This window comes from Chiloscyllium plagiosum, chromosome 21 (genome assembly GCF_004010195.1).
Source record: "Chiloscyllium plagiosum isolate BGI_BamShark_2017 chromosome 21, ASM401019v2, whole genome shotgun sequence".
In the NCBI taxonomy this organism is placed as follows: domain Eukaryota; kingdom Metazoa; phylum Chordata; class Chondrichthyes; order Orectolobiformes; family Hemiscylliidae; genus Chiloscyllium; species Chiloscyllium plagiosum.
In genome coordinates this window covers 13,385,882-13,410,229 of record NC_057730.1, presented here as the reverse complement: position 1 = coordinate 13,410,229, position 24,348 = coordinate 13,385,882, and the positions used below count along the sequence as shown (strand labels likewise).

The 24,348-nt window shown below is 43.8% G+C and overlaps 1 protein-coding gene across 10 annotated transcripts in view; it reads right to left on the bottom strand.

The window, feature by feature from the left end:
• Positions 1 to 24,348, bottom strand: part of tnrc18 (trinucleotide repeat containing 18) — a 179,187-nt gene that overhangs the window by 6,544 nt on the left and 148,295 nt on the right. For 6 of the 10 annotated variants that reach the window (XM_043711267.1, XM_043711266.1, XM_043711269.1 and 3 more), the window contains 4 exons: positions 9,814 to 10,008; positions 8,984 to 9,184; positions 7,150 to 8,351; positions 953 to 1,189 (listed from right to left, as the gene is read on the bottom strand). In XM_043711267.1, the coding sequence (XP_043567202.1) occupies positions 953 to 1,189; positions 7,150 to 8,351; positions 8,984 to 9,184; positions 9,814 to 10,008 (1,835 nt within the window). The remainder of the gene's footprint in view (positions 1 to 952; positions 1,190 to 7,149; positions 8,352 to 8,983; positions 9,185 to 9,813; positions 10,009 to 24,348) is intronic. The other 4 variants (XM_043711275.1, XM_043711272.1, XM_043711270.1 and 1 more) reach the window with 3 other exon arrangements.

Here is a 24,348-nt window from a genome sequence, read left to right as displayed (position 1 = left end):
CTGCTCTTTGCAAGGAGGTCTTGTCAGTCTCCTTTTGTACACATATAAAGAAGTATTGGAAAGTATCTTATTTGTCTGCCCCCAATATGGCTGTTGGTATATTTCCTGTGTGGCATTTTGGGGCTCTTGTAGAGAACTCTGCTTAGAGTCTGAAAAATGAGGGTAAACATGAGGCTGTCCCAGTGGCCCAGGAGGTTAACATCCAGTGAATAGGTGAAGTGTGTGTGTGTGTGAGAGAGTGAGAGAGAGAGAAGCCCAACTGGTGCCAATCCTGAGACAATAAGGACACCACAGTTGGCATCAGCACTTTCAGGTCAGGTACGGTAAGAATTGCTATGCAGTGTTCTGTGGCGGAGATGGATGTCTGGATGTTGGAGGAAGATCAGATTTATATTGCTTGTCATGGCTTCTGACACCAAAAGCGAAGAGCAACACTCATTACCATTGATCATTAATGAATAACAATTAGTGGCCAATTATGCAAGATGCTGGAATACAACTGAGACCAAGTGGTCTCACAAAGAACCGCAGCCTAGTACAGTAGCTGCTATGAGGAGGAGTGACAGGCAGAACCCTGTAAAACAGGACTAAACAAGTTGGTAGGGAGGATAAAACATCTTCAGCCTTTTATAACTGGTTAAATGGGAGCTACACAGTTGCTTGATAATAGGTTCCAAAAAGGAATGAGGTTTGACAAGCTAAACCAAAAGATGAGTAAAAATATGACAAGTAACAGTCAGATAACAACGCCTGCCCTGCTAATCTGAACTCTGGAGTCAGAATATAATCAGGAAAAAGAAATGAGTTGCTTGTTATTTGTAATATTCATTCCAATTTTGGACTCTGTTCATTAGATGGGAGAGCACAAGGCAATATCTGAGCTACACTCAGATGTATGAATGGGTTAAAGGTCCATGTCTGAAATAGACCAAAGATTGCTTTCCAAACTTACCTTGCCATTGTTGAGTTTTTTGGCCAGGTTGGTCTCTTCTGGGTGGTAGAACCATTTGACCCGGACCACCATGTTGTTACCCCAGGACTCCCACATGCTTTGAATCCTGCCAATGTATGGAAGGTTGGGGCGGCCAGCAGAGAGGAAGACGGCGCAGTCCCCCAGGCGAATGATTTCTTTGCCTCTGACAATCGCTTTGTAGAAGAGCTTCTTTGCTTTTCCCTTCATTCCTCTCCTCTATAGAAAGAATGAAGGATGTTAATCATTGCCCACAAACGGTAGATGGTGCAGCAACAACACATAGTCATTGACTGAAGAGGCATAGATATGAAATGTAAGGATACTTAAATGGGCTAGTTTCTTGAATTCATTAAGGTGTAGGCGGGGTTACTAGTGAGTTTTGACTGCACTGGACTCAAATATTGTAAATGCAAATACAACAAAGTCTTTCTTTTCAGACTTTGTTATTAATGGCAACAAATGCTTGTGCAGAGTGATCTATGAATACTGGACTGGGTGAAAAGATCTCCATTAATACGTAACTCCTTGAACAAATGCAGGCACTCAACAGACAGTGCAGATAGATAGACTGAGATTCTCTGAGCAGCTGCCAATCCAATTCAAGTTCTATAAAAATAAACTAGAATCCTTTTTAAAAATAAAGTCAATTTGCTCTGTAAACTAGAGTTGAGTCCTTTTCCCTCCCAAGTTTTTCTGAAGTTGTCTAGAAAAATGCTGTGATGTAGTAAGCAGTTGCTGTTAATCCCCTGAGTGTGACAAACTTGCCGTGAGACTACAGGCGAATCACAGAAAAAGGAACAATTAATCCGAACTCAGAATTCGGATGGAGCAAGTCTGATCCTGTCTGTTAAATTCCTTATGTTTGTCACAACGAACTACAACCTGCTGACCTCAAACAAGTGCTTTGTGTATTAAATAAAACTGAAAGAATTGCAGATGCTGTAGACCAGAAACAAGAACAGAAATTGCTGGAAAAGCTCAGCAGGTCTAGCAGCATCTGTGAAGAGAAATCAAGAGTTGACGTTTCAGGTCCAATGATCTTTCCTCAAAACTTTGGGTCACTCAACCTGTTAACTCTCGATTTCTCTCCACAGGTGCTGCCAGACCTGCTGAGCTTTTCCAGCAATTTTCTGTTTTTGTTTCGTAGATTATATGTGGCTAATTAACTAATGTGGAATTTCGTTGAGACCAGAACTGTTCAAGCTGCGGTCCTGTTTAGGAAAATCCAGCCCACAAACTACAACAAAACGCTCTCGGAGGATTAAGTAAAGTTCTTTTCAATTTGTGCTTACATTTTGTACTCATGGTTTGATCTGCTTTGAAGTTTGTGGACCTGGAGATTTGCAAAGGCCAAGTTTTAGCACCGTTGCTTTATTGGTGGAACCCTGAAAAGCAGGTCATCTCATACTTCGAACTTTAAATGCACTCAGATTTCACAGGAACAAGGATGCCACAACTTTGTGGGCCCCCTCCTCACCCTGTACCACTTGTGGGGGAGGGCACAATTCCAGGCCGTGGATAAAAGGTGACGGCCAGGAAATCCCATAGCAACACAGAGTAAACAGCTTTATCCTGACAGTGATGAAAATGTGGATCTCACTTTCACAGAGAGTAGGTGAAACAAATTAGATAACTATATTTAAGTGGAAACTAGAAAAGCCTTTGAAAGAAATAGAGGTAAATGCTGAGAGTTAAACATAGATTACAAACTAGGAACAGGAGGAGGCCATTTGGCCCTTCAAACTTCCTCTAGAGTTCAATATAAACATGGCTGACCATTCAACTCAGTAACCTGCTCTTGTCTTTTCCTCATACTCTTTAATCCCTTTAGCCCTAAGAACTATAATCTATCTTCTTCTCAAAAATATTCAATGATTTGGCCTCTGCTTTCTGTGGCAGAGAATTCCACAGGCTCACCACTCTCTGGGTGAAGACATTACTCCTCATCTCTGTCCAAAATGGCCTATCTCTTAGACAATGGCCTCTGATCTGGACTCCCCAGTCATTGGGAACATCCCTGACTATTCCTGTCAGAATCTGAAACAAATGCTGAAACTGCTAGCAAAACTCAGCAGGGCTGGCAGCACCTGTGGGAAGAAAGCAGACTTAACGCTTCCGAGTCCTGTGACTCTTCATCAGAACTGCTGGACTCAGAAGTGTTAACTCTGCTTTCTTCCCACGGATGCTGCCAAACCTGCTGAGTTTCGCCAGCAATTTCTGGTGAAAAAGATATAGCACGTCTCACAACTCAGGATATGTCAAAGTACAATACAGCCAGTGGAAATACCTCTTACAGTGCAGTCCCTGTCATGTAGGGCACAGTGGCCACATTTATGCACAGCAAGCTTCCACAAAAAATAACAGGAACAAGCAGATCAATCATTTTACTGACGTCGGTTGAAGGTTAAAAATTGGTTAAATATTGCCCTGAATCACTTTTGAAAAGTAATGTGACATCGCCCCATAAGGAGGACCTCAATTTGAAGAATCATCCAGAGTGTTAGGGTTTCAGTGCTTGAGACACTGGGGCCCCTGAGACCTGAACCCATCACCCCCTAGCTCAGAGGTGAGAGTGCTACCCATTGTTCCACAACTGATACTTATCAGGTCCTTAACCTTAACCTCACCACAGGCACTAAAATAGCCAGTAGGAGGAAAGAAAAGAGTCAAATTAGTTTTTTTTTCGATTCTGAGGATGTGATTCAGTTTAAGATGAATCTAGTTTCCTGCAAATCGCTACCCTATTCCAGTCGATCCTCAGTGAGGTGAGTGCTTACAAAGCAGCCAAAAGTGGGAACCTGAATGGATATTTCTATTGTCTAGCCGGAAGGTGCTGAGGTTATAGTTAACCTGGTGGGAACAGACTATTTGAACAGCTCAGATCTGGAGTCGAAACTGAAGACTTTTCTAGTCAGGGAGAGGCTGTCTGGAACTTGTCAGTTTGCTTATACACTGACCTCCTTCAGCAACGACTTTTTAAATTTTCTATTAACTTGTAATATTAACTACATTAATTGTGGGTATCGTTGGCTACAAAGTGTACAGTGTATCCACATGGATATTCCCATATAGAGACAACTCAACACACATCTCAGAAACCTTGCAGCTTCTGGGCTGTTGGAAGCTAAAAGGACAGCATGAGGCCAATCAGTCTCACCTGTGTGGACTCTTTGAAATAGCCAGTTATTCACCCATGCTCTGCTTGGTTCCTCCCTGGATATTTATTAGGTTCCCTTTCTAATGTTAACAATAACACACTGCTTATAAAAAAAACATACAAAATTGACTTCTGGTTCTTTTGCCAATTGTTGTAAACCTGTGTTAAATATTAAATTGTTCTGAATTAGTTACATTTTCTGGGATGGATTATAGCCAACTTGAACCCCAAAGCTTTAACAATACTGTGAGGAAACCTGGAGTTGTCTGTCCCCTGGGTTTGTACCTGGGTATAATGTATCGTGGGCAGAGGTACCACTATCTTTGGACTGTGCCTGTAAACTGCAGATATGTACAATCTTATGGCAATTGCTGTACTCACATGATTTTCCTAGACAGGATTCAAATCTTCCCTGCTGCACCTGTCAACCATGCAGTGGCCAACACACAAGAGCTCTGCCAGGATTGACTACAATGCTGCTTCTGGGATGTGACATCTTCAGTCATTTGCAGTCAGATGAAAGCTGTGTGTGATTCCTTCAAATTCTGCATTCGGTCTGACTTCCAATGCCTTCAAATCCTCACCACTCCAGCACCCCACCTCCATTCCTATACCAGAGCCTCCCGTGCCTCCTTAAATCCACCAGGATCCCCCAGTCCCTAATCCAGGGGGTTTGTAACCCTCAGCTCCAATACCTCACCAGATTCATTCGTTAACATTGCATTTGCAGCTCTGAGCTCTGCAAAAGCCTTAAAGAAAAGCGAAGACCAAGAAAATTACTACGGCAATTAGTGGCTTTTAGTGTATTAGGTTTTTTAATTCATTCATGGGATGAGGGCGTCACCAGCGAGTCCAGCGTTTATCCCTAATTTGCCCAGAGGGCACTTAACAGTCAACCACATTGCTGTGGGTCTGAAGTCCCATATAATCCAGACCAGATAAGGATTAAAGTTTCCTTCCTTAAGGGACATTAGTGAACCAGATGGGTCTTTCCCAACAACTGACAATGGATTCATGGTCATCATTTGACTCTTAATTCCAAACTTTTATTGAATTCAAATTCCACCATATGCCTTGGCTGGATTCGAACCTGGGTCCCCAGAACATTACCTGGATGTCTGGATTAACCTGTTCAGTGATAATACTACTACTAGGCCATCGCCTTTCCAATATTGCAGTTTCAAATTATGATTTTAACAAAAAAAAATCACTGAGATTTGAATAAATTTGTTTCAGTAGTGTAGCTCCACATAGTTGTCGATAAGTGCCTTGGTTTGAGGAGCAGCTTTAGATGGTTTTGATTTTCATTGTTTCTAATATTGCCGCAATGATAAATTATTCTACACCTGGTATTAAAGGTTATGTTTTTAATTACAAGAATTCAAAGCTGAAAAAAAGCTGTCTTAATTCTATGCAAGTTAAAGGCTGTTTTAAAGATGATTGCACTGACAAAAGTCAAGTTTGAAAAAGGAGAAAACATGATTATTCAGAGGCAGTTCTATTTAGCTTTGATTTGGAGATGCTGGTGTTGGACTGGGGTGTACAAAGTTAAAAATCACACAACACCATCTGATGAAGGAGCAGCGCTCCGAAAGCTAGTGCTTCCAATTAAACCTGTTGGACTATAACCTGGTGTTGTGTGATTTTTAACTATTTTAGCTTTGGTTTTGTTTTCTGTTGATACATGCAAGATTCTGCATTAGGACGAGAATTAGAACTAGTGGCTCCTGTCGCTTGCTCTGCCATTGAGAAAGGTCATGGCCAATTTGTGTTCTCATTTCCACATTCCCGATAATGCGACTTGTTCTTCAAGAATCTCTCTCCGTCAGCTGTAAATGTATTCTATGATTGCTGCAACCCCACCACCAAAGATCCACGACCCTCAGTGAAAATAAATCCTCTTTACTTCCAAATTAAATGGAAAACCTCTTACTGCAGTCGATGATATACATATATCAGCAAATTATCCATCTGGTTTAAAAATGCAGAATTGTTGTCTTGCTGCTCCTAACATTAGACAATTTTTTTTCTAGAAGGTTCTTCAGCTAAAAAATGGTTGCTGAGTCCTGTCCTAATCCATCCAACTTGGATGCATTCTGAACAACATGGGTCTGCAACCAGTTTATTGATGAATTAAGTTATCTATTATTCTGTTAAGTTTTCCCACAAAGTTAATTATTCCAATTTCTTTTGCTGTCTTTTAACTACTGTGTATGAATAAAGCGTGCTTTAAAATATTAGCACTACCACAGTTAGGGGGTAGTGAGGCAGTAAAAAGAAAAAAAAAGAAAAAAAAGCATGCTTTATTTCAAATGGACGGCAAGGATAAATTGGGCTGAAGGGCCTGTTTTCATGCTGTAAACCTCTATGAGTCCATAAGTCTAACCTCTGAGGGTACTGAAAACACTTTGCTTTTTTTAAATTTCTTAGCTTTGAGCTGGAGGTGCATAGGTTCTCGTATTTTAACTTTGTTTTTTAATATCTATGGATAGGGTGGAATCTGCTATGGGAAAGATGTTATCAAATTGGAGAGGGTTCAGAAAGGATTTACCAGGATGTTGCCACATCTGGAAGGTTTGAGTCAGAGGGAGAGGCTGGATGGGCTGGGACTTCTTTCACTGGAGGTTTTTTTTTGGGGGGGCGGTGCACCTTATACAGATTTATAAAATCTTGAGGGGCATAGATAAGGTGAATAGGAAATTTCTTTTCCCTCGGGTAGGGGAGCTCAAAACTAGGGACATAATTTTAAGGTGAGAGGAGGAAGATTTAAAAGGGATTTGAGAGGCAACGTTTTCACACAGAAGGTGGTTCGTGTCTGGAATGAACTGCCAGAGGAAGTGGTAGATGCAGGTGCAGTTACAACATTTAAAAGACATTTTGGACAGATATGTGAACGGGAAAGGTTTAGAGGGATATGAGCCAGACACAGGCAAATGGGACTGGTTTAAATTGGGAAAGCAGGTCAGCATTAACAAGTTGGCCCAAAGGGTCTGTTTCTGTGCTGTATGCCTCTATTTACCTGCGTGGGCTTCCCGAACCATTTCCAAAGTTGTCTGGCAGGAAGGAAGGCGGCGATTTTAGGCCGGTTCTCCACTGATGGCAGCCGCTGCCGTTTGGCTAGCTCCTTGGTGGTCGGTAGGTGGACACCTTCTCGTTTCTTGGGTTTGCTCTTGCTGTTGCTGGGCTGCTGCTTCAGCTTCTGCCGTCGGGCCTGCTGCTGGGGCCGGGGCTCAGGGGGTAGGCGCGCCTGTTGCCCTGACGACGGGCCAGGCGGAGCGGCAGACTGGAAGCCGGCCTCCTCGTCGGAGCTGCAGGAAGAGTCCTCATCAGTGGTCGAGGACGAAGAGGAGGAGCTGGACGAGGAAGAGGACGAGGACGAGGAGCTGGAGGACGAAGACTGGGATGACGACGATGACGATGACACGGGTGATGAGGCCCTGGAGCTTGTGGCGCTGCTGTTCCGTGGAGCCTCTTCTTCGTCGTTCTGCTGATCTTCCTCACCCTCAGACTCAGGACTGCTGCTGCTGCTCACGCTACTATTGCCGTCTTCCTTCTCTTTGTTCTTCATCTTGCTTTTGGAATCCGTGTTGCTGCCAAAAGTCCCCCCAGAGTATGCGGCACCCACATTAGGTTCCTTCTTGGCAGCCTTATTTTTTGACGGTTTCTGCTTCACCTCACAGCTCCCAGCTGCTGCAGGGTAGTTCACACTGAGTATGACCTTGCTGTCGACCTTGCCTGTCAAGCTTTGATCTTCCATCATCATGGCTTTGGTCTTCTTTGTTTTGGGTGACATCACCCCTTCGTGGTCCAACTTGACCAGAATCTCCGCCTCCAGTTGCTTCCTCAGGCCCTTCCCGCCATTTCCAAACTCCTGGGCCTCTTCCTCCGATTTCTTGCCCTTCTTCACTTTTACACTGGCTCCGGTGCTCTCGGAGATGGCGAACGGGTCCGGCAGCTCACCGTACGTTTCCAGGCCGAGGACATTCCCGAAGACGGGAGCGGGGAAGGTGGCCGGCTGCTGCGCGCTTTGTTTCGGGAGCAGCTTCACCTTCGCCGCCTTTTTCTTCCTCTCACCGGTGGCCTTGGCTGGAGCTCCCACCCCACTCCTTTTCTGGAGGCACTTCCTCGTCGTTTTCGCGACTTGCTTCCCCTGGCCCTCCGCGTCTGTCTGATCCTCTGCCGGTCCGGGAATCTCCGCCTGCTCTGAGACCGAGTCCGTTCCTAAATTAACGTGAAAAGGGGGAAGAGAAAGGGATTCTTGATTATTTTACATTCTCTTCCAATAGTTTCCTCAAGGCCGACTCTCTCAGATAACTCATGGTTCCAAGCAAGTTCCCCGTGACGTGGCCAATATTTATGCTTAGTGACATCAGACACAAAAAAAAAACTGATAATTATCGCTTCACTATTTGTTGGCTTTTGCTGTGCACAAATTGTGGTTTCCACCTCACAAAAGCGGGTAACCTTTGAACACCCCCCCCACCCACCCCCAACCTCCCCCCCCCCCCCGCATCCCGGCAGATTTCAGTGGCAGAGTGAGTGCCTGCGATCGGCACAGAGAAAGTTTAGTTACACAGGAATGGGAGTAGGCCATTTGGCCCCTCCAGCCTGCTGCCTGCACTCATTTCAATGGCCATGGTTCTGTATCACAGACTCATCTTCGCTCCCCTTGGCTCAGTAACCAATGTCACAGAGAGCTATCAAACTCAGCGCTGAAGGTTTTCAGCTGTACCCCCTGCCTCCTGAGAAAACAGAAGATTTTCCACAAATCTCCGTTTGAGGAAGTCCTCCATCATTTCCTTCACACTGGCCAACTTGCACTGTGAGGGAAGTCTCACTGATGATCGACCTACCAACTTTCCCTTTGGCGGTGGATGTCTTCCTCCCGCGGCCTTTATTTTTCGCTGCGCTGCTGTCAGTGCCCTGAGCGCCGGCCTCCTTGCTGTCCACAGCATCCTTGCTGGACTTCCTGCTTTGCCGCTTGGTATTGGGCACGAGCAGAGCTGGGGATGGCTCTGCACCTGTTAAGAAGAAGCCAGTCTCTGAATCAGACACTGACAGACATAGGCCACTTTTAACTTTTGTGCTACACGGATCAGCAAAAGATTTTAACGACTGGAGGAAATTTAAAGATGTACACTGGGACGGGGCTCCTGCCTGGAGCGGGCGCTCCAGGGGACTGCGTTCCAGTCTCGGGGATATCTGCTGCTCAAACCTAAACAACAGGGGCTGCAAACCAGTAGTTCCATTGTCAGCCAAGGTCTCTCCCATTGGCAGTGAGGAACACAGAATGGTCATGAGCAGAAGGGAATAATCTCAATCATGTATTGGGTTCCTCCACCCTTTCAAAGAGTCTGACTGACCTGAGGAACGGAGGGGAGAAGACGGAGAAGGTCAAAAAAGGTTCTGGTGAGAGAAAAACAATCCACCAACAAAGCTGTAGATCTGCTTCACAGCCCCAGCAGAGGTCTATTTGATGTTTCAAGTCAAATTGAGCCAACCTACTTTGGGTTTATAATAATGGCCTTTGACTCCAGTTCCTTTTCGTAACTTTACCCAAACCCCACGCTGGTTTACCTCATTGAGAAGTTGGGAAACCACTTCTTAAACCCCCTTTCTGGCCACTTTACAAACGTAGCTGTCAAATGTCTCAATCATCCCTCGAAACTTTGGATTTACGTACATTGAATCTTATAATCTGGAGGCAGAAGGCGTATGTGTGAAAGAGGAATGCGTCCAGTATCACCGTCATCAAACTCCACTGTGATGAGGTCCTCATCTTCATCAGGGTCCGGGCTCCCTAAAGCCAGGGGAGAAGCAGAAGGGGAAAGAGGGTTAGGAGCAAAGCTAAGGGAAGGACTGGAGATTTGGGATGTGGCTGGAGGGGAATACGTGGGCAATTGGATATAATGTGTTAATGTCATTGCAGAAAACAAGCCAGAAAATATACTGTATCAATTGGTGGATAGTTTCACTCAAAATATAACTAGGGTTACTTGAAAGGATGCAACAACATCCTCCCAGTGGCATATCTGACAAACTGACTTGAACACATAACCTTGGACAATGCTGCAGTGCAGTACTAAGGGATTGCTGCACTGCCGATGGTACTGTCTTTTGAACAAGACACAAAATCAAGACATTACATGCTCTCTTAAGTAAGTATAAGATCCCAAAGCAGTACTTTTTTTAGAAAAGGGAGCTCTGTTTTTTAGAGTCCTGGTTGATATTTATTCCTCACCCAACACTGAAAAATACACCCTCTAGTCATTATCGCAGAACAGTTTATGGGAATCTGTTGTCTATAGATTGGCTGCCATTCTCCTTGTGCGCCACAGCGACTGCACTGCAGCAGCAATACATTGTCTGCAAAACACATGGGGACACATTGAAGGGTGCTATATGAATGCAAGTCTTCCTTTCTGGATCATTAGTTGGCTGATAAATATTTGTTTAAGAAAGATGAAAATAAAATCAAACTTTTGGACACATGCGCGTCAGTTGGCTCAATGCAATGAGCATCTGTGGATACTTGGCTAACACCAAGTATCTGGCAACAACATTGGAACAGTCAAACGAATACAACTACAGTGGCATGAGTCTGCAGGATGGAGGTTTGTAAGGGCTGGGAAGCCAGGAGCTGGGTGAGTGAAGGGATCTTAAGGGCTAACTGCTTTCTGAATTAAATTTTTTTTTGTTTACATTTAGCAACTGACCACAAATTACTGTTTAAAAAGGGTTATACAAACTCTCTGGGAGCAGTGGCAGCTAGGTAATAAGTTACCTATCTTAAGTTGCTTTCTCTGCTTTAACAATCCAGGTCTTTTTCAATACATCATTTCAGTTACATCACACTGGAAACATTTGCTATAAATTCTGTGTCTTGAGATCTTATACTCCACAACCACCTGATGAAGGAGCGACGCTCCGAAAGCTAGTGCTTCCAAATAAACCTGTTGGACTATAACCTGGTGTTGTTCGACTTTTAACTTTGAACACCTCAGTCCAAAACTGGCTCCTCCACATCATGACTGCTTTAGCAAGGCTGACTCATTGGTGTGTGTATGTATATATATATATATATATGTATATATATATATATATCGTTCTGCCATAACATGCGTTTCGTCAGCGTGAATTGGCTATAACGCAATTGATGAATTGTGGATGTTGGTTGGATAACGCAAACTTTCTACTGCATGGGTATAATGATTTTCTATTAGGGATCTTCTATTATGTGAGGTTGCAGAGGAAAACAACTGTCGCGTTATAGCAGAATGACCGGTATACTCTTTGGAAAACAGGGATTCTCAGTGCTGGTTGAGTAAGGATAGTTAGGCGAGGAGGCGTACTGTGTAAATTAATTGAAAATAAAAACTAATTAATAAAAAAAATGACAGAATAAGTGATGTGTCACGACTGCAGTATGTGGGAGCTCCTGGATTTTGCAGCAACCCATGGCAAGCACATCTGTTTTTAAGAGTCAGCCACTTGGGGAGTTCCAGCTCAGGCAGTCATGTGCCTTTGGCTGGCTTTGTCTGATTTGTTCAGTGGTCAGGGTCAGGAGAGTGTGACTGCGAGTTGAAACAGGTCAGGGAATCGAGAAGGTGGCAATGGAGGAGCTGCACTTGCCTGGTACTTGCAATTCTCCAAAAGGTTTGAGGCTCGCATAGTTTATAAGGACGAGAGTGAGGGCTGTGGTGTGAAGGGGCTGATTGACCATAACAATATGGTACAGGAAACTTTTGAAGTGGGAGGGTTAACAGAAAAGTATGATTGGGCGGCATAATCAGGGAGCCTGACACTGTCCTCCGTAGTCGAGCACAAGTATCTGCATACCAGAGTTTAGGATACCTGCTCAGAACTGGAGAGGAACTTGAGTGGGAGGGGAAGGATATAGTTCTCAGCAGTCCAATTCATTTCCAACAACATGGGTAAGCCAAGGAAAGAGGTTTTGCACAGTCAGCATGCAGAGCTAGGTACTAAAGTAAGAAGCAGAACTTCAAAGATAATAAACTATGGATTCTTATCTAAGGCACATTCAAGTTAGGAGAGAACAAATCAGATCAGAGAGATGGACATGTGGCTCAAAGACTGTGTGGGACAACTGGGTTCCATTTTGTGGGGCAATGGCACCAGTCCCTGAAGATGTGGGAGCTGTACCTTTGTGATGAAGATCACCTAAACTGTCCTGGGGTCAGTGTTCTAGCAAACTCAAGGGGACTTTAAACTAAATAGGAGAAGTAAGGCAATAGGTCAAGGTAACAATAAAGACTCTGATAATGGCAGAATATGACAGAGAGGGGCAGTAATTGTTGTCAGTTGTCTCTGTAACAGGGCTAGAGTTTACAAAAGCATCAAATTCTGCGCTCTGTATCTGAATGCCTGCAGCATTCACAATGAAACAGGTGAATTGTCGGCTCCAATAGAAACTGATATGCGTGACCATCGCAGAGACAACTCCAAACTGGGACCTGAATATCCAAGGGTATGTGATATTTGCAAAGGAAAGGCAGCTGAGAAAAAGGAGGTGAGGTGGCTCTGTTAATTAAAGAGCGTGTTAGTATTGCACTGAGAGATGATCTTAGCTTTAACGTTCAAGCTGTAGAATCAGCGTGGCTGGAACTAAATAGTAGCAAATGTCAGAAAACTTTGGTGCGGGTTGTTTATCACCAGCATTTGGTTGCCTATAATACAAATCAAAGTTTAAAGCAGGTTCTTGTAACAAAGGTAACAAAGTCATCATGGAGGATCTCAATCTACAAACAGATTAATTAGTACTGATGTTATGGAGGATGAATCCTTCGAATGTATGCAAGATGGATTTCTAGAACATGAGTATCAAAGGGAGCAATTAGATAATGTCCTATTTTAGATCTAGTACTGTCCTATAAAAGAGGGCTAATTAGTAATTTTGTTGAGAAATAATGGCAATGATAGCATTTATAATGTAAAGTGATGTATTTCATTCAGAAATTAGGCTCTTCAATTTAAACAGAGAAACAATAAAGCTATGAGGGATTAGAAAATATGGCGGATTGGAAAACTACATTAAAAGTTTTGATGGTAGATAGGCAAAGCGAATATTTAAAGAATGAATGCATTGTTTACAACAAAACGACACTCCTTTAAAGCACAAAATCTCAGTCAGGGAAGAGTTCTGCCTGTGTCTCACAGAAGGAATCGAGAATTTCATTAGTTCAAAGGAAAAGGCTTATAAAGTCACCAAAAGGAAAAATGTTGAGCCTAAAGATTGGGTAGATCTTAGACTTCTGCAAAATCAGGACCATTAAAAATAGAAAAGTTAAATAGTAAATGAGAATAAATTAGCAAGAAACATGAAAGCAGAGCATAAAAGCTGCTATACATACTTAAAAAGGAAAAAAAACCAGCAAAAGCAAATGTGGATCCAATACAAGCAGCGGCAGGATATTAAAAATGGGAAAAAGGAAATGGCACAACTGAAAAGGAAACAAATGCATTGGACTGAATCTTATGTTTTTGTGGCTAAGTGAGAGCATTTTTTGCTGAAGGTGCAGTGGGATCTTACCATATCTGACCAAACCCACCCCATGAATGACCTACCCCACCCCTATATTGCCCCTCTCATTTCATTCTAGCCCAATCTTATGATGTGCCATTTACAGGACAACTTGCCATTGTTGGGGTGTACTTTAGCTGACTGGTACCCCCAGCATTGGTGCCATCTGCACATGCTGTACACCCGCAGATGCTCTGTCAGCCCGGAGCTGCCTTCCATGGATCCCAACGTCTGATTTCCTGCTCTGTGGGCGTGGATCCCGAGCTCCTGCTGAACAGGGCTGGTACAGAGGCAGAACATCCTCTCTCCCCAGGACCAGTGGTGGAGGCCACAAGACAAGACCATGCCAGCCTACTCTAAGGTTGCCACCTGGGGCTCCGTGTCTGGAGGAATGCCCAACAATGCAGGAAGAGGGTCAATGTTCTTCTCCACTCCGCCAGAATGCCCACATCTTCTCTCTGCTACCTCACACTCACTCTACCGCTGCTGCTATGCCCCTCTCCCACAAAGGCTCATGTCCTACCCCTCTCACTATCTCTCACTCCCTGCCCTCTGCCCACTCATTTGCTTGCAACACCTTCCCACCCTTACCAACAATAACAGCTGTGCCACCCACTTCCACCTCCCATAATACATGCCACTCTCTCTCATTTCAGGAATCAAACAACCCCCTAAAAGTGCAGAAAGAGCCAGGAGGGTGGTGTGCAGTCTGACATGCTGATCCCCATCGCTCAGGTGGAGAGGATCCTGTCTCTGACTGTGCCAAGGGCTGACTGACCATTTCCAAGGCCCTGGACTGGTATTGGCTGCCCTGGACCTACTGTGCCAGGACCCCTGGCTGGAGACTGTTAGCCTTCGCTTAACTGAAGCCTGCCCACAGTCACGTCAGGCTTTGCGGCTGTGGTTACTGGTAACGCAATCCAGCAGCACTGTGAGCCTGGCATTTTGGGCTGAAATGGCAAAGTGCAAAAAGGTCAGACAAGGATGCTGTGAGCATCCAGACAGGCTAGAGCGAGTGAGCGTGATGGCAGGAAGTGGACAGCAGGAGATGAAGCCAAGCCTCCAGCCTATGAGCTGGGTGTATGTTCTTGAACACACAGTGTCCTTGCTGCAGCATCCTGTAAGTGGATCACAGATGTGCCATGAGGGCTCTTGGAGGCTGGCACACATCAAATGCCAATGTCTGGTGTGTGAAGCTGGTGCCATCGAGTGCGCACTGGTGCTGAGTATCCAACATGGTGAGCTGAATCTGCCTGTTCTGATTGCCACGCTGAGAACTCTCAGTGTCTAGTGTGTTGGGCGTGTTTGGTATGATAGGAAGTTGAATATTATTACGGTGAGTTGGGGCGTTATTAAGCCATTTAGCAAGTGATAATCCCCATTAATTGGCAATTCGCCTGGCTGCCCAGCAAATGCACAAAAGATGCAGCGATTTGTTCTTGATGTTGAGATAGGCCTCGCTGGATTTTCTCACGCTATTATTCCACAGATCTTGCCATGTCCCTCACGCCACGCCCATTGTTTCTACCGTCATGGAGGCAAACACTAAAATTCCTCCCAAATATAATGGAGAATCTAGGAACTAGTGTAAATGAGGAAGTACAAAATATTAAGATGAATCGAAGAAACTAGTACTATAGGAATTAATGAAACCTAAGGTAGATAAACCCCCTGGGCTCAATGATTTACCTGAAAATGTGTTGCTGGAAAAGCGCAGCAGGTCAGGCTGCATCCAAGGAGCAGGAGAATGCTTCGCTTTTTCAGCAACACATTTTCAGCTCTGATCTCCAGCATCTGCAGTCCTCACTTTCTCCTCAATGATTTACCTCTCAGGTGCTGAAGGAGGAGCTTTAGAAGGACAGATGATTCAGTGGCCACCTTTCAAAATTGTTGTGATTCTGCAATGATCCTAGCACATTGGAAGATTCAAAAATGTATGCCTACTGTTTAAGAAAAATGGGATAGAGTAAACAAGGAAGCTACACAGCAGGAGAAGCAATGGCCTAATGGTATTATCACTAGACCATTATTTCAGAAACTCAGCTAATGCTCTGGGAACCTGGGCTTGAATCCTCGTGGCAGATGGTAGGATTTGAATTTGATAACAATCTGGAATTGATCTACTGATGACCATGAAAACATTGTTGATTGTTGAAAAACCCATCTGGCTCACTGATATCCTTCAGGGAAGGAAATCTGCCGTCCTCACTTGGTCTGGACTACATGTGACTCCAGGCCCAGAGCAATATGGTTGACTCTCAACTGCCCTCTGAAATGGCCTAGCAAGCCAAAGGCAACTAGGGACAGGCAATAAATACTGGCCAGCCATCGACACCCATATCCCATGAGTGAATAAAGGGAAAAAAACATTAGCTCCACATCAGTTGTAGGGAAATTGCCAGAAACTCTAAGGACGGGATAACAGGACACTTTGATCCTATCCAACGCTTCTATGATTTTCAAAGTGGATTTATGACTAGGAAATATTTTTTTAAAAATATGTTGGAGCTTTTGCAGACAGAATAACAGAACAAATAACATAGAATTGGTAGATACAATATATTGAGAGTTTTATTTAAGAGGGCTCTCAATCAAAGTCCCTATAAGAGATTAGAGCACATGGGATTACATCCTGGCATGGATTGTAAGATAATGAACAGAGAGGAAACAGGACAGGAACAAACAGGTAATTGTTAGGGTGGCAGGCTAACTAGTGGGTTACCTCAAGGTTCAGTACCTGGTAGGAACAACAGGAAGTGAGGAGTGTTTCTTAAATGGTGAGAGGCTGGCAAGCATTGGACCTGGCTGTCCTTGTCCATCAAATCAGTGAAAGATAATATGCAGCAAGTAATTATAAAGTCATAGAGCTGTACAGCATTAAAACAGATTCTTCTGTCCAATTTGTCCATGTCGACCAGATATCCTAAACTAATCTAGTCCCATTTGCCAGCACTTGGTCCACATCCCTCTAAACCCTTCCTATTCATATACCCATTCAGATGCCTTTTAAATGCTGTAATTGTACCACCCTCTGCATGAACAAGTTACCCCTTAGGCTCCTTTTAGATCTTTCCCCTCTCAATTTAAGCCCATGTCCTCTAGTTTTAGACTCTCTAAATCTGGGGAAGAGACTTTGTCTATTTACCCTATCTATGTCCCTCATGATTTTAAAAACCTCTATAAGGTCATCCCTTAGCCTCCAATGCTCCTTGGAAAACAGCCCCAGCTTATTCAGCCTCGATAGGTCACACCCTCCAATCCTGGCAATACCTTTGCAAATATTTTCTGAACCCTTTTAAGTTTAATAGCATCTTTCCTATAGCAAGAAGACCAGAATTGAAAGCCGTATTCCAAAAGTGGCCTAACCAATGTCCTATACAGACGCAACATGACTTCCCAACTCCGACACTCAATGCTCTGATCAATAAAGGCAAGCATACCAAATGCCTTCTTCTCTATCCTGTCTACCTGGGATTCCATTTTCAGGGAAGTAAGAACCAGCACTCCAAGGTCCCTTTGTTTGGCAACATTCGCAAGGACGTCACCATTAAGTGTATAAGTCCTGCCCTGATCTGCCCTATCAAAATGTAGTCTCTCACATTTATCCAAATTAAACTCCTCGGCCCATCTGACCAAGATCCCTTTGTACTCTGAGGTAACCTACTTCACTACCCACTACATATTCCATCCAAATCACTTATAAATGACAAAAAAACAGTGGACCCAGCACCAAGCCCTGTGGCACACCACTGGTCACAGGCCTCCAGTCCCAAAAGCAACCCTCCACCACCACCACCTCTGTCTCCTACCTTTTGGGGAAGCCAAATATATGTTTAGCATTATTACAAGAGAATATTAGCACAGAGTAAAAATACCTTCCAACATTTATATAGAGCTTTATGTTTGAGACCACATCGGGAGCATTGTGCACAGTCATAGACATTTTAACCTGAGAAGGGATTTACTTCCCTTGAGGGAATATAAATGAAGGTTCATTGGACTAACTCCTTGGTTGGATGGGTTTTCCTGTGAGGAAAGGCTGGGCACATACTCTCTGGAGTTGAGAAGAATGAGGGATTTCTTTAGTCAGAGAGCAGTGAACCTTTGGAATTCAATGCCCAGAGTGCTGCAGAAGTTCCAGTTGTTAAGTTTGGTCAAGACGGAGATCAACAGATTTCCACAAATTAACCACATTAAGGATAATGCAGATCATGCTGGAAAATGGTGGCAATGTTGAAGGTCAGCCATGACTCAACATGAAAGACTAAATAACCTATTTCTATTTCTTATATTCAGAAGCTGGCAAGAGCTGCTGCTATTTTGCACAGTTCATTATAACTTGGAGCATACACTGCGCTTTAACAATCCTCCACACCTCAAGTCTTGCAAAGTGAGCATCACTGAAAATGAATGTACAGAAAATATAGCAATAACAACAGCACTGACATAGCACCTTGCATGTGGTAAAACACTCAAAGCCTCTTCACGAGGAGGGTTATGAAAATACTTTGAGACTGAACCACAAAGGCAGCTATGGGGAGAAGGGACCAAGAGCTTGGCCAAAAAATGTAACTTTTGAATAGAGAAGGTATGAATGAAACAAGGGGAACTGAAGTGATGGTCTCAGGAGTACACTGGCAGTGAGAATGGCCATAGGGTCATGCAGACAAAGCCAAAATGCTCAGTTAAGAGCTTCAAGTTGAGGAACAGTTTTAAAAATCAGCAAAAGGAGCAGAAGGGGGAAACAATTAAAGACAAGACAGAGGCTGGCCAGAAAACGTTCAGTGTGATGTGGTATTTATTGATTGTGCAAAGTTGAACCATCTCCGGTGGAATTATTAGATTACATTACAGTGTGGAAACAGGCCCTTCGGCCCAACAAGTCCACACTGACCCGCCGAAGCACAACCCACCCAGAGCCATTCCCCCACATTTACCCCTTCACCTAACACTACGGGCAATTTAGCACGGCCAATTCACCTAACCTGCACATTTTTGGATTGTGGGAGGAAACCGGAGCACCCAGAGGAAACCCACGCAGACATGGGGAGAATGTGCAAACTCCACACAGAGAGTCACCTGAGGTGGGAATTGAACCCCGGTCTCTGGCGCTGTGAGGCAGCAATGCTAACCACTGTGCCACCGTTCCGCCCACTTTTTCTTTTTAAGACTCGACCCCCAATATTTGCAAGACAGACCTGTTGTATTTTACACCTTGGGAGTCCGTTGTTTAGATTAGATTAGCAATTATGTTCAAGCATTAATAAGTTGCACATTCAATTCTGGATTGTTAATGAATTAAAAAAAATACATCTTCAAAATAAGAACCAGATGGGAGTCAAGATCAGATGCTATGACTAAATAGGGATTTACAGGTTAATTTTTGTTTTTAAGAAACCCAAACGTTCTCCCAGTTAACATGCCATCAACAACGAATCATTCAAAGACAAAGGAAGTACATGAAGAAAGCATTAGTTGCCAATTTTTGCTGTCAAGTTCGAGTTTACACCTTGGCTCTCGAAAATAGAAAAATGCAATTTCTGATTTTGTCTCTGCTCTGGTCATACTAATAGCATTTCACACCATAAAAACGAAAACCGTTACTACACACAAGTGAAAATGTTAACTATTGGTTGCTTTCTGGAACCACTTAAAACTGCAGCTTAACCCAGTGTTTTACTGAGTTACACAGAATATAAAGGGCATGGTTTGATCCCAGTTGTGGTGTGTTAGTCATTCCCTGTGGGAGGGTTAGACACAGTGGCCACCATACAATTGGAATTCAGTATCAATAGTGCGGGAGGAGTTCTGCCTCCTGATTGCTAACCATCATCTTCAGTTTGCATTGGACATGAGGTTGGAAAGTGAAGAACATCTTCAAGCTCATCTGTGTTGGCCTCTGAAGTTAAACAGTATGTTGACACACTCTGCCTAAGCTTACACCAAAGAATAGCCCATAAGTTCCTGACTTCCTTCTCAAAACCTCAGTGCCCCTCTTCCTCTCCTTGCAACACTCCTCAAAACCTACCTCTTTGGACCCCCACCTAATGCTTAGTAATGCTCTCAAGAGGTGTACTGGGATGGTTTGCTACTTTGAAGCCCTTAGTTAAATTCAAGTTATCATTCTAGATATGATGGTGATAGTGGCTGGAAACCAACATCACCAGTGGGAAAGATGGGGATAGGGGGTTGGGTGGGGGAACATTAAGTTGAGCAACTGACGTGTGACTGCAACCCCAATTTACTGTCTTGTGAGAAAAATACAAGATCCAAACACCCGAATAACAATGTTGGATTCGCCTCAGCCCTCTGAAGGCCAGATCATTGACTTGTGTGAAAATTCCCCCTGGGATTGATGGTTTTTTTCCTGCAAGATCTCATGCCACCCCGTGAAATTCTACAGCGGGTTCAATCAGCTGGAATGCTGGAAGCTGCAAGTTATGAGGAATTCTGCAGGACAACAGTGACCTTAACATTCTGCCCTGTACTATCATCCTTGGGATCACTTGGGAAAGTTGGGAAGACTCCTGGAGGCGGAGAGGCCAGACATTCATTCGTCTTTTGAAAAAGCTGAGCCTCTGCTTGATTGCCAGCACTGGCTCTCTCAGTTCTGTTGTGAAGCTTCTATAGAAATGTCAAGGTGAATTTAGACAAGGTTAAGGCTTCAAACGCTTTCCATTTCAGATATTTAAGGTGTCTCGAAGATTGACATTTTATTCTCCAACAGTACAAAGGAGTTCCTTTAACAAATCGGATGAAGCAATGAATGACTTTTAAGACATCTTTTTTTGTTTTACACACCTTACTGTCACTATAGTGGGTGAATTAAAGTAACATAGCCTGGTATCAGGGCGTGACTGGAAGGCATAGCCTGGCATGTGCTGCACGAGAATTTTAATATGTTCTGTCAGACAGACCACAGCCCATGACACCCTGAGGTACTGCAAACCATGTCCCATGAAAAATCACAAAGGACTAGGTCATGACTATCTCCAAAATGGGGTTGACCAGGTGACCACAGATCACAATCTGTTCCAACCTGCACCCTCAGAAGTGAAATGAGAAACCCAAGGAATAGACCCAGGAATCCTGGGATTAGGACCAATCCACCATTTTTAAAGGGCTCCCAGTCATCCAGTCCTGGCAAAAATCCAGACCAATACCCATTTCTTCTTGAAGCGGTTGTGGGGATAATCCTCTTTGAAAATCAAAGCTCAGCTGGAGTTTTATTCTTTCTGCCTTGCTAACGGATTAATAATAATAGTATAATTCTGACTGGGGTTTAAATATTTGATGTATTATGTTGCCTTGGATACCACCCACCTCTCTCCAGATGTGATTAGGCTCCATCTTGAGAAATCCCCAAGTTGGAATGAAGGATGAGATCTGAGGATATTTTGTTTACAGCCTAGAAACCTACTTTCATCACATTCCTAATCCCTCCATTGAACAGAGGAAGGTTGCCAAAAATGCTTTTGGCAGCCGTGAGGTTAAACAAAAAAGTGTTTTTCTCCCCAGTTCCATTCTGTGCTGTGAGCTGCTAATGTTGGTGTTCTCACTATAAAAGGAGCCGAGAGTAGCAGATTTATGGCAATAATTAGAGAATAGCAGTTATCACAATGTCAGCGCACCATGATAAATTTCGGTCTCACATACAAGAGCACGGTGATAAATTTGCCCTGAAAGCAAATACTTGAAGAAGTTACAAGCTTCGAAGACCTTCCTGTCAGTTTTAGAGATCACTTAACGATATTGGTTATTCTACATAAGAGCAAGTTCCTTAATACTGATTTATTCCAATCAATAGATTGGAGCAAAGGGTTATACAGCGATTAAGGGGGAAAAAGAAATAAAGGGTAAACTCCTTAAAAGAGGATCATTTCTGGTGGGATTTATCATAACCCACATCAAGGATCTGACAGGTTCAGTGAGTGTTGAACACAGTGGGATTAAATTGAATGCTGGTTTTTGCAGAATCTCAATGGATCCTTTTTTAAAAAAATAATTCATGGGATGTGGGCATTGTTGATGAGGCCAGGGTTTATTGTCCATTTCTAATTGCTCTTGAGAAGCTGTTTTACCTTCATGAAGTGTTGCAGCCTATGTATTTAAAGGAAGTAGCTACAGAGATACTGGATACACTGGTCGTAATCTTCTCAAGGGTCTTTTGATTCTGGAAAAAGGATCCCAGAGGATTGTAAAAATGCCAGTACAACACCCTTATTCAAAAAGAGAGGTGACAAAAAAGGAAACTATAGGCCATCTAGCATTGGAAAAGTTTCAAAATACATAATAGAATCAACAGAGACAGCATGGCTTCATGAAGGGAAATCAGGATTGAAAATGTGATTAGTTATTTGAGGAGGTAACAAGCAGGTGAGATAAAAGGGAATAAGTAGATGGAATATATTTGGATTTCCAGAAGGGATTTGATGAAGTATTACAGATCAGTTATTTAATAAGAGGAGAGTGTTGGAGGTGGTATGTTAGCATGGATAGAGGATTGGCTAACTAATAGAAGACAAAGAATTTGCATAAAGGGGGCATTTTCAGGATGTCAACCTGTAACCAGTGGAGTGCCACAGGGATCAGTGCTGGGGCCATAATTATTTACAGTATATATTCCTGACCTTGCTAAACCTATCGAAAGAACTAGACAGACCATAGCTGGAATAGTGTGAACAATTTTGGCCTCTTCACCTAAAGAAAGATGTAAAGGCATTGAAGGAAGTCTACAGAATGTTAACTCGGCTAATCCCACGAATGGAGGAACTATCTCATGAGGAGCATTTGAGTTGGTTAAGCCTGTACTTACTGAAGTTCAGAAGGATGACAGGAGACCTCTTTGAAATATATAAGATTCTTACAGGACTTGACAGAGTAGATGGTAGAGAGGCTGTTTCTCCTTGTGGGAGAGTCTCAGACTAGAGGACATCATCTCAGAGTAAGGGGCTGCCCATGTAAAACACAGATGAGTCGGAATTTCTTATCCCAGACACATTCAGTCTGTGAAATTCTTTGCTGCAAATGGTGATGGATGCTGGGTCATGAGCATATTCAAGGCAGAGATAAACAGATTATTAATAAGTAAGGGGTAAGGGGAAAAGGCAGGAAAGTGAAGTTGAGGACCATTAGATCAGCCATGATCTCACTGAATGGATGAGCTGACTTGATGGACTGAATGGCCTATTTCTGGTTCTACATCTTCTGGTCTTCTGGCAGTAGGCATATGCTCAGTGCTGGTAAGGAGGGAGTTCTAGGATTTTGTCTGAGTGACAGTGAAGGAACAGCGATATCATTCCAAGTCAGGATGGTGGGTGACTCTAGTGTTACCTGCAGATGGTGATGTTCATGTGGGCCTACTGCCCCTGTTTTTCTCGGTGGTAGAGGTCACGGGATGGAAGATGATGTCAAAGGAGCCTTGGTAAACTGTTTCAGGGCATCTTGTACACACTTCTGCTCCTGAGCTTGGGTGGTGAAGGGAGTGGATGTTTGTGGATGTGGTGCCAATCAAGCGGGCCGCTTTATCCTGGATGGTGTCAAGCTTCTTGAGTGCTGTTGGCACTTACCCATCCAGGCAAGTGGGGGGTATTCCATCACACTCCTGACTTGTGCTTTGTAGATGGTGGACAGGCTTTAGGGAGACTGGAGGAGGGTTACTTGCCACAGAAGTCCCAGGTTCTGACCTGCTCTTAGAGCCACAGATTTGTGCGGTCAGTCCAGTAGAGAGTGTCTGGTTAATGGTGACTTCTAAGATGTTGACTGGCAGGGTGGGGAGGTGGTGTGCGTGGGGGTGGGGCTTGTGTGTGGTCCCAATGACAGATATCCCCATTGAATGTGTGCAAGCCTGGCTGCTTCATCAAACCAGGTTGATCTGATATCTCACTCAAGTAGCCATTTCTGAATGAAAGCCTGGGCTGTTAGCATTGGTCATTCAGTGATCAAAACAACATATGAGTTGCCTTTCAGATTAAATGTTGAATAGAACCTCAATTGGTCACCTTGCTTGGACATAAAACCATCTGCTATTTCAACCAGCAAGGAGGTTCTCTCTATTATCTTTGCCAATACCTAACTCACAAGCAAGATCATGAAGAAATCACCATTTTATTTTCTTCCATCATGATCCCATTGTGTTGTGCTGTGTGAAAATTGCCTGCCAATATACAACAGTGACCACACTTCCGAGTCCTGAGGTTGTGCAAGTCACTATATAAATGTAGTTTCTTGCTTCACTAATTGTCACATGTTTATACTTTATAATATCCTGTGATCAGGGCTCAAGCTGATCCCCACTTGGCCTGACATTGACTGTACTGACTAAATAGATATTAGGGGAATGAGCATAGAAGGGGTCTATATCTGGAACCTAGCCTGGGTCAGATACTCCTGGATAAGCTCACAACTGACCAAACCCAGACCTGTTTACTGGATTGGCTCCAACAGCACAACATTTCCCAATCCAGTCTTTTTCATGTTCCACTGTTGACCTTCCCTCCCTCATACACCCGCTCCCCTCCTCTCCCCTCATTTCCTCTATCCTTCACCTTCCTTCTTTCTGCCTCCCCATCCACATTTCCCCCGTATCTCTCCTCGTCTCCTTTACTTCCCCACTCCTCCACCTTCCCACCTTCTACCTCTCCTCTCTGATCCCTCTTTCCAGCTTTTCTCCCCTCC